Source organism: Falco cherrug, chromosome Z (genome assembly GCF_023634085.1).
Source record: "Falco cherrug isolate bFalChe1 chromosome Z, bFalChe1.pri, whole genome shotgun sequence".
In the NCBI taxonomy this organism is placed as follows: Eukaryota; Metazoa; Chordata; class Aves; order Falconiformes; family Falconidae; genus Falco; species Falco cherrug.
Genome location: NC_073720.1, coordinates 29,387,657 through 29,398,333, shown reverse-complemented (window position 1 = coordinate 29,398,333; position 10,677 = coordinate 29,387,657). Strand labels below are relative to the sequence as shown.

At 55.4% G+C, this 10,677-nt stretch overlaps 1 protein-coding gene across 1 annotated transcript; it reads right to left on the bottom strand.

Annotated features, from left to right (window-relative positions):
* Nucleotides 1–254: 254 nt before the first annotated feature.
* Nucleotides 255–8,463, bottom strand: DMRT3 (doublesex and mab-3 related transcription factor 3). The gene is made up of 2 exons (XM_055699140.1): nt 8,025–8,463; nt 255–1,219 (listed from the first exon to the last, which is right to left on the bottom strand). Exons 1-2 carry the CDS (start codon nt 8,461–8,463, stop codon nt 255–257), a joined length of 1,404 nt encoding a protein of 467 aa, XP_055555115.1.
* Between the last annotated feature and the right edge of the window lie 2,214 nt (nt 8,464–10,677).

Genomic DNA, 10,677 nt, shown 5'->3' with positions numbered 1-10,677 from the left:
CATAAATGACAGCCGTAAAGTCCTCCTTTGTAACACACACTCAGCACTAAAGCCAGAGTATTGCTATTTGGCATTATCCAGTGAAGTGCAAGAAATTAAATAAGTTACGTCTTTATTGCTATAGTACAATACCAAGCAAAGTCACTTTTTAATACGATTGCAAAGGTTTCATAGAGTACATGTCCCTCCTCCTAGGGCCCAGTAGTTCAGCTGCACTGCAAGTATCACTTAGCTATCACGTGTCGAATGTCAGTCTAAGATGATGTGTTGAGTATTCGTGAATCCGATGAATCAGACCTTTCGTCATACTCATCTTCTGTGTAAATTGGCTGCTTAGACACAATAGGACACCCATCATCAGGGATTGAGATCCTAGGATCTTCTGACGAGCGGGAAGGAAGGACAGGTGAGCTTCGGAAAACGCTGGCTGAGTTGCTAGAGAAAGGGCTGACATACTGGGACCGCAGCTGGTACTGCTGCTGCAGCGTCATGGTGTTCCACAGGGTGACGTCATTGGGCAGGAAAGGGCTGGACTGGTTTCTTGCCAAAGTGTTTCTCAGCATCAGTGGGTAACGTGGAGGCTGAGGGAAAGGATGCTGCAAAGGGACGGCCAGAGGGTTTGGCACGACATTACTGGAATCGGCAGAGAACCTCAGTGTGTCGGGAACCCGAAATGCTGAGCCCACAGACCACTTGGAAGAGGAAATGGGGTATGAACTCAGCGTGTGTTCAAAAATGTGCCCGTTGGAAGGCAAAACAAGCCCATCAGATTCTGCAGAAGTTCTCTCCCCACTGGCCACCGAAGACCGACTGGACAGGAGAACCTCTACAGCACTCACCAGATCACCACCACACCCCTTCAGGATCAGCTCCAGCACAGTTGGCTTTTGGTTAGGGAAGATCTTTTTCAAGACTTCAAGAGGAGGCCTGTTGGCTTTCAAACTGAAAGGTAAAGAAACTGTCCCAGAAGGACCTTCTATCAGGAGGTGGTTCTGCTCTGGGTGGTACTTGGGGCTCTCTGGACGGCTGTCTGTGCTCCCACCATTTTTCTGAACTGCATAACCAACCTCATCCACTGAAACAATTTCAGGGCTTTCAGGGGTGAAGCAACTTTTGGCCTTGGTCATGTCTGGGGAACTCCTTTGGTCTGTGTCTTTGTCACTGTAGGTCTCAGCATTGTCTGCTCCACTGGCATCACCCAACCGCTCCTCATTCATGTCTGCAAAGAGAAGGCAGAGAATGAAAAACTGAGGCCAAAAGCTTTCACAGACATTTGAGGATACAGTCTTCTTAAAAGGAACAGAGCAGGATCCTAGGGAGAGATGAAAATATTTTTCACAGAGATCCCACTAAAATTAAGGTCTCTTTGCAACATATCATGAGAACAAAACTGCAAAAGAATAATGTGACCTGGTCTAGGCATTTTATGCTGCCTTATAGGTATCTGTCTCATTCTCCCATGTACAAGAAAAGCAGCAGTGGTGATTTTTCTGTGGCATCAAAAATGCTATCAATCCTCTCTCACTGGTAACAAGGCAGCAACACACCACCCAAGTGCAAGCTTTCTCAGAGGAACTTCAGCACTTTCACATCATAATTCCTCACTAGCACCATCTCATTGACTGTGAGCTGAAGATATCCAGAAGGCACTTGGGAGACCAAAGTCATCTCTGCAAGTCCAACAGCATTGGTTGAACCACTCCATCATGACTACTGCCTGAGGGTTAAAGAAGTCTTCATGTAACTCAGTGGAACGTTCCTGTTCTGGCTCTGCAGAGATTGGTTCTTTCCCCAGCAAGAATCACAGGCTTTGCCCTACAAACCACAGAGCACAGCTGATGTCTTGGCCCCATCAGAGCACAGAATCTAGAAAAATCTGGTTTGGAGAAGACCTCTAGGAAGGCTTCTGGCCCAACCTCCTGTTCAAAGCAGGAGTAACCTAAAATATAGAGCAGGTTGCTCATGTCCCTGCTCTGCTGAATTTTAAGTAATTCTAAGAATGGAGACTCCACAACCTCTCTCAGCACTTGTTCCAGGTACCTTGGTTTTTGTGTGCTAAACTAAGAAGGGCAAGAGCCGAGTACAGAGCTGAAAACAAGCCCATTGACCATGCTGTCTTCAGACAGACACTCAAAAATGGGAACACCCCAGATCTCTTGTAATTTTGGTAATACCTGGCCACAGTATGGAAACCTTTGAAATAAGACTGCTTGTCAGAAAGAAGAAGAGAAGAGGAAAGGTTGACAGCAGTTGTCCCCAAGTGGGACAATGTACTTGCTTGAGATTGTTCAGTTATTTCCCAAGAACGCTGTTCTGATGGTCTTCCTCATACAGCACAATGATGATCTCCCTGGGAAGCACCAGTGTTTGGGGAAAGTGTCATTGTCCAAGCTGCAGCTGACAAAGCCTACTTCAGCGGCACAGGGCAGCGCTTTCAAATGCACATGTGTGAAAGACTATCTGCAGAAACCAATACAACTATTTGCTTGGTTTCCCAAGACCCTGGTGATCAGCCCAGCCAGATAAAGAAGGGGTAAGAAGCAAGCAAAGGTTCCCAAATTGTGCTGGCGATCAACCCTGTCCAATCGAGATGAAACAAGTTAAAGGTGTGCAAGTGCCTGAGCCTCGCTGCTCACCACGGACAGTCCTGCCTCCCTCGCGTCCCAGGAATGGGCAGGACATTTCCCCACACAGCAAGCTAGGTTTAGGATTGAACAGATCAGCTCAAGACAAACTCTGTTAGTGCAATATACCCACCTTGAGAAAGGATCTGTGCAAGCCTGCACTGAGTGAGAAGCCACTATGTTCACCAGAACGGCAGCTATAAATAAATCTAAGATCCTGGCAGAGCACAACCTGGCAGTGTGGCAAAGGGAGGTTCTCCTCATGAGAATGGCTGTACCAGGCAGAAATGATGGGCCATCCTACAGAGCTGTGGGATGCTGCTGGTTTGCGCTGTGGAAGATGGCCATGGGAGTAGAGGTGAGGAATACGGATACCCCTATGAAGATCTCACCTTTCTCTGTTAACAAGACAACTTTCTTCTGTACCCGGTTTTACATTGGTTATGCTCTCTATCCAGTGCAAAGGGAGAAGCAATAACTCTTCCTGTAGGTATACTAGAGAGAAAGCAATGTATGTATGCTCCTCTTTATACAGTCAGCGCATCAGTCTTGCCTTAGCAGCCAAAGGGGAAAGCAGGAAACGTTCGCTAGTGGCAAACTGGCAACGTGTATCCCTTTGAGAAAGGTGGTAAGACCTCGGTTTAGCTCATCCATTATTTGAAAAAAAAAGCGAGGGTCATACTACCTTTCCCTCCTAATCCCGGCACATGTTCATAATAATGAATTTATTACAGAAAATGGAGTGCTAAGAGTAATTCACATCTGAGCATAATGGGCAATTTATACATCGAAGGCTTAGCAGGCAGTCTGAGGACAGCTAATTACCTCCGTCCCTGTCTTGCCACAGTTGAGAGGCATTTAAGGGAGACGATGGTCCTGATTTCCACATAAACAGATTGCGCTGTAGTACCCATTATTATCAAACGAACCACACGCGTGTAGAGCACGTTTCAAAACTACTGCGGGTTTCCAGTGTATCTTTATGGGCTGATAACAGGTATCACCGAGAAGCAAATACACACACACCCCTCCCAAAAACAAACAAACAAAAAAACCAAACAAAAAAACCAACCACCAGATTAGGTCTCCCTACCGCACTTCCTGATCCTTACAGATTTTTATTTTCAAGATATTTCAGGTTTGTTTAGTTTTCAGTACCCTTAAAAGTATCCTTTATGAGGCTTGGCTAAAATTTTTCTTTAAATTCTGAAAACTCACCCTATTGAAGTTTGCATCTTTGTCATCAGGAGACTGCACAGATCTGGCTCCCAGCCTTGCAAGGGAACAGATCACTGCGGCACATCTCACCGGGCTGTGAGACCCGCACGGCCAGACCCGCAAAACAGATTTCGGCGATTTAAATCAAATGCAGCGTTAACACAAGGAGGATTATCCTCCGCGGGTTCACGCTGAGTCCGGGAGCTATTATTATTTTTTTTTCTCTGCCTTTCTGAGCGGGTTTCTCGGCAGCCCGCCGGCGATGCCCGGCCGGTGCCCGCGGCGGGTCGGGCGGCCGCTGCCGCTCCCGGCCCGGCTGCCGGAGCCTCCCTGCCCCGGGCCGCGCGGAGGATGCTTCTCCCCGCCTGAACGCCGCTTCCCCGGCGGTGCCGGCACGGCAAGGGCCAGGCGGAAAGCTCCGGGGACTGCCCCCGCCTCCTCCTGGGAACTGCCCAGGTCGGGTGTTTCGAATGTTTAAAACGGGCACAAAACCAGCAATTGTTAAATAGAGGTTTGGGAAGATACATTATAAACGTCTTTATGTGGGCACTGAATTGTTGGAATATTGCGTGCACCCATTAATCTCAAATGTCTGTACCTTCAGGTACAAAAATATTAATTTTGCGTTCAGAATATCCAACCCGCTGCTCTTAGACGAAAGTATTTTTTGCGTCACGCTTAAGGTTCACATGAGGGTGTTCCAGGCTTTAAGAGAGAAATCTCGTCCTCAGAAATCGTTTAAGTTTGGGGGTTTTGGTGTGTTATGTTTTGTTGTTTGGGGGTTTTGTGGTGTGGGTTTTTTTTTTTCCTGTTCCACAACTTCTGTTTCAAATTGCCTGCATTCAAGTGTTCCCTTTGCCAGCCCTGAGGAAACTAGGGAAATTGTTTCCTTATTGATAAAAACGATGGGGAGTATTAATGAAATAATATGCATGCAGATATAGATACATACCCAGATCTACAGCGATGCAGTGCAAATACAGACACACACGAAACAGTACAGTGGGAGAACCGTGCGTGCATTCATCGTAGAATATACATTAATAAATAAAGCTGCTACGAATTTGGAGCAATGTATACCCCAATATTTCCTTGCCCATTTATACATTAAGGATCATGAGTCAAATACTGTAAAGGGGGCAAAAAATGTAAAACAGGTGAGAGAGAAGCTGTTTTCCTCAAGTTAAAGTCTTGTCTGGAAAACTTGGTTTAATACTTTGGAACCAAATCTCTTTTCCTGATAGTCCCACCGCTGACTCTTTCTTAAAACAGTTTCCACTTTGATTATTAGGACAGGTCTTTCCGCAACACACAGGGTTTTGAAATAAAAAAAAAAATATTGCTATTTTCGCTATTTCTATTATTAGAATGGACTGATACCAGGACTAGTATAGAAGACATTAAAAGGTCGTGTAAAACATATGAGGGGTTTTGTGGGTGGTGGGTTTTTTTGGTTGGTTGATTGGTTTGAGGTTTGTTTTTTTTTTGTTCCCTCTTTTTTATTATTATTGCTTTCACTCGAGACTTTTTTCCTTATTTTCAAAGGTCTGAGGTAGTTTGTAGGAGACTAGTCACCGTTCCCAAACTAACGCAGAGACTGCTGTGCTGCAATATGAAGCTGGCTCTGAAACTAACAGAAGACTCAATACAGAGTTATATTAATTGTTTACAATCCTTGATAACTATTACCGAGACAGAGAAATGTAACACGAGCTATGTGGGAGATGAAAGTTCATGAGCATAGTACCAGGAGGAGGAATTATTCCGGCTTAGCAGAGGCATATGCAACAGGGACAGTTTCTGGGCGCTTTATTTGCACAGAACCGAACTTCGCAACTGTCCCACCACAATGACCAATTCTGGCAGGAATAAAAGCAAACGGACCTGATTCCATCGTACACCGGGAAATACCTCCTCCGTACTGAAAATACCTTCCAGGAGGTTAATGCCCGGGGGGGTGGGGGGGTGTAGAAACGGGGCGGGCTGGGGCAGCAAATAATGACATCGTCTGTTTTAACGACGGTTTTAATGCAGGTAGCGGGGAGGGAGATGCAGCAGCCCTGCCGTTCGGAGCGTGCAGGACGGCTGGGGATAAACGGGTTACCCCGTTAGACAGTGTCTGGTGGCAGGGGACAGGGACCCCCCCGAGGAGATAATTTTTCGCTCTGCTTTCACGCATTCCCACGTTCATAAAAGCGGGGGGGGGAGGGGCGGGAGGGACTGAACAAACCTGTAACACGGGGAGACCGGGGACCGCGCAGGTGAGGTCTGCACAACCGGGCAGCATCCCGGCACCCCCGGTCCCGGGGTGCCCCGCCCCCGCCCGGCCCCACCGCAGGGGGGGGGGGGGGGGCGGTTAGGATGGGGTGGGAGGGGGGGGCGGCGCGGCGCCGCGGGCCTTGATTTATGATCTCCTCCGTTATTCTCCCCCCGTTCCCTAAAGCTGTTAGCAGAAAGTGCTGACTGGCTGGCAAGGAAGAATTTCTCATCAATACACTTTGATTGTATTTTGCAAACAAAATGCCTGTTGCTTGGTAACATTTCACTTGAGCCTGACCTTCCCCAAAAGTTATTGCTATCAGATTCGATTTACACTGTCCTCCCGTGATTACTGTAATCTTTTAAGCTGGAAAGTTCATATATCAGGGGGGAGAAAAGTTGGGCGTGCGAGTTAATACCGTTGCTATCCGCCAGATTTATATCCTGCTGGCGAAGTTTATTTGTTTCACTTTCTGGAAGGAGCCAAGGCGGCTTCCCCGCCCCCCGCCGCCCCCTTTTTCTCCCCGGCCTGCCCCCCGCCCCGTCTCCGCGCGGTCCCTTCCCCGGCCTTGCGCTGCGGCGGGGGCGGGGATGCTCCGCGCCGCCGGGAGGCTGCGGCCAGGCGGAAATTCGGGGGGCGGAAGGACCCCAAAGCCCCGGCTCTGGGCTACGGCCGGCGGAACCGGGCGGAGATGCGGAGGACGGGGAGGGACGGGGGCGGCGGGCAGGCGGTGCCGAGGGCCGGCCGAGGGGAAACGAGTCCCAGACCACCGGCAGCCTCGCCACACGGACGGACCCGACCGTGCCGGCACCTCGGGCCCGGCGTCGAATCTTCCCCGGAGCTGGAGGAGCGGAGCCCCGTGCCGGCGGCCAGCTCCATACCCGTGCCCTCGGAGAAAGGCCGGCTGGTCCCAGTGCCGCACACAGCCCCGCGGGGCTCCGTCCGCCCGGCAGCGAGCCGTGAGGAGCCGAGCCGTGCGGGCGCCCAGAGTTTGCCATTCCCCGCCCGGGGCACCCGGTAAAGTTTCGTCGCAGGCGCCGCTTGTCAGCCGAGCGGGCTGCTATAGGCCTGCCGGGCGTCCCCGTCGGGGCAGGCTGTCGGCTTCCCCTCAGGTACGGGGCGAGGAAGGGGACGGCGGCCCCGGAATGTTCATTTTGTGTCCAGAAATGTGTGTTCCTGGCAGGACGCACCTACAAGGTGCCGGTTGCGGGCGGCGGTTTCGGGATCAGTATTCCCTACCTGCCGAAAGCCGCCCCGGACGCGGCGCGGTGGGACACGCCAGAGCTGGAGGGAAGCCGAAAGAACTGGGTCGCCGCGCTCATACCCCGCCGCTCCCCCCCCTCCCCCCCCAACCCCCACTCCTCCTCGCTCCGTAGAAAGCCGCCAGCTCCCGGCGCTGCCTTTGCCCCGAAGCTCCATTGTGGAGGTTTTGTCCTGGACGAGGTGCCGCAGCCCGATGCCCTGGGTGCGGGAAGCCGGGGAGCGGCTCCAGACGGCTCAGCGGAACCGGGAGCATCAGAGGGACGTGCGGCCGCGATCCACGCGGGATGCGGCTACTTCCCGGCCGGCCTGGGGGAACGGGCCCAGAAGCGGCGGCACGTCGGGGAGCCGGTCGGCAGTGGCGGCATTTGCCGGTCCCCTCCGTTGGTCTCGGCGGCTGCGAGCCCGTCCCAGCAGCAGGCCCGGCACTCCGCGGCTCCTTGCTTTTTCAGAGCGACAAAGCGCACCCGCCGGGCGTTCCCTCCACCCCCCTTCCCACGGCGCCCGTCGCGAGGAAGGGAAAGTCCTCGCCGTTCCCCTTGGGCGGGCACCCGTCCCCCAGACCCGCCGTCGGGGGCCCTGCCCGGGCGCTGCCCACCTTCCCTCCTCCTCCGGCCCGCGCACCCCTACCCCCGGCCCCGCGGCGCCCGGCCCGGCCTCACCTGCCTTGGGGAGCGGCCCCGGCAGCGCAGGGGGCGGCTCGGCGGCCCAGCGCAGGGCGGCGGCGGCGGCCAGCTCGGCGGGGGCCCGCGGCGGCGCGGCGCAGGGCGGGGGCCCCGGCGGCGCGGCGGGGGGCTCGGCGCTTCCCGGCGGCCCCGGGAGGGCGCGCAGGGAGTCCGGGAGGAGGCTCTCCAGGCTCTCGTTGGCCTGCTGCCGGCGAAGCGCCACCTGTGCGGCCATCACCCGCTGCCGCTCGATGATGAGGATGCACTTCTCGCAGGTGCAGTCCTTGAAGCGGCAGTAGCGCTTGTGGCCCTTCAGCCAGGACAGCACGCCGTGGTTGCGGCATCGGGCGCACTTGGGCGTCCGCTGCAGCGGAGCCCGCGGCGGCTGTGATACGGGGCCGCCCATGTAGAGGTACGGGGAGCCGTAGCCGTTCATGCCTGCGGCAGGAGCCCGGCCGGCTCCGGGGCGGAGAAGGGAGCAGCGAGGGCGGCGGAGGCCGGGGCGGCGGAAGAGAGGAGCGGAGACGGGCGGCTCTGCCCGCCGGCTCCGCGGGGGGCACGGCCCCGGCCCCAGGCCCGCGGGGGTACGCGGCACCGGCGGGCAGAGCGCTGCCGCGGGCCGGAGCAACACTGCTACTGGCCGCGCCGCCCCGCCGAGCCCAGCGCCCCTCCGCTCGCCTCCGCCCTCCGCCCGCCCCCCTCCGCCACCCTCCTTCCCCGCCGCCGCCGGGGGGATGGAGGGAGAGAAGGAGGGAGGGGAGAGAGGCAGCCAGAGAGGGAGGGAGGAGGGAGGGAAGCCGGGGGGGGGGGGGGCCCTCTGCCCCGCCGTCGGGTGCGGCGGTGGCACTGCCCGCGCCCTGCTGAAGGGGTCCGTCCCCCAGCGGGCCGGGGTCGGGGCTGATGCCACTCACCCACGTCCCCCGCACGGCTTACCCCGCGGAAGCGCCTGGGTCCGGGGGCAAGGGAGGCGTCTGGGGGTTTTCCCCGGGTTCGGGATCTCAAAGTCCAGACGGGCCGTTGAGACGCCGCGCGGGAGCCCCTGGAAGGCCCACGGGACCCCCGGCACGGCGTGTGCCTGCTGCCGTAAAAACTGCGGTGGGAGTTGAGGCCCGAGTTTTATCCAAGTTTTGAAGCCGCGAGATGCTGCCTTGGAGCAGGAGCCACCCGGGAACAGCTGCGCGGAGCTGGGCAGCTGCGGGCGGTGCCTGCTCCCGCGCTGCCCGGCCTCTCCCGCGTCCCTCGGCAAGGCAGCTACTTAAATGCAAACGGTGGTTATAGCAAGGGACGTGCAATTCAGGGCAAGCCGGATTTCTTGCAACCTATTTGATGTGTTTGATGCGGCGGGGCAGTAATTTTCCCTCTCGCCGGCCGTGGGGAGGTTTCTCGCTGAAACAAGGACGTTTGGAATGTGGCAGCGAGAAGTTTAAACCCAAAAGTAACGTATTAGTGAAAGAAGGTATAGGAATATCGGGTGGGGGAAACAAATTCACTGGCAAGCGTTTATCCTGCCCGCGCACTGGCACTTTGCGGCACAGAGTCCGCGGGTAGGCAGGGGCTGCTGCTTGCACTTGAACCCATTTCATTGCCCCAAGATCTCCCCTACTCTTCCCAGGCACCTCCCCACTGTAACTGCTACACGAAATAAACCATTTAACGTGACTGTGTAACTAGAAAATCAGATTTAAAACTCGGAAGGTATTTCGCCGGAGAGAACAAAAAGCACGGCGTGTGCTGCGAAGGTATTCGCGTGGCATTTGATTACTTGGCTCTTTCCTGATTACTTGTCTACTTCTAGGGCAAGTGCGACTCGGGGAGATCTTTCTCCTCAGGGTCGTGTGCAGGTGTGCGGGAGGATGAGCTCCCCATCGGTTAACGGCACCGAGGCGGGGAGGTGAGTCGGCTGAGGTGCGGGGAACAGCCCGTTTTCCCGCAGCGCCAGCGGCATCTCCCTTTTTTTGCTGCCGGGATGCGTGCACTGTGCCCGGACAGTCCTGCAGCCCGCCCTACCGCCAACTGGCCTCCCCCGCGGGGCATCTTATACACTCGCGGGTCGCCGTCGCGGGGAGGAAAACCAACCAGCCGTGCTTCCTCCGCGGACCAAAAAAATACTCAACTACCTCAAAACGGCGAGGGGCGCGGAAAAGACGGTGCGCAGCCGCCCTTGGGAATCCGTGCCCCCACAACGAAGAAGCCGGGTGCAAGCGCGGGCGCAGGGGGCGGCGGGGCTGCACACCCCTCTCGCCCCGCGGGGGACGGCCCCGGAGCGCGGCCGTCGGGGGGTGCATGCTCCGGGCTGGGCCGCCCTGGCGCGGCGGCGGGCTGATCGGGGCCGGGGGGCCCTCTCTCGCTTGGCTGCGCACCGAGCGTTTAGGCTGAAACACTCGTTTGATATAGGTCCGTAACCCTTTTCTCGTATTTGATGGGAATGTTTTCCATGTCCTAGTATTTGACAACATCTCCCCATAGGGCCAGGTTAGTATTTATGTTAGCAAAACGTCCCCTGCCTGAAAGTCTATTGTAACCCAACATCTGACAACCCCGGTTCCCATTTCTGCTCGCAGAAAAGGTTTATTCAAGCACATAATGGGATCCCAGCAGAAAGCTTTTCAGAAGAAGGGGCTATGGTAAACGGCACCACATGAACTCCGTT

Coding starts and splice junctions, on each gene's coding strand:
- DMRT3 (XM_055699140.1), bottom strand. CDS start 8,463: ATGAACGGCTACGGCTCCCCGTACCTCTACATGGGCGGCCCCGTATCA. Junction 1,220..8,024: donor GGGGCCGCTCCCCAAGGCAG/GTGAGGCCGGGC, acceptor TTCTCTTTGCAG/ACATGAATGAGGAGCGGTTG.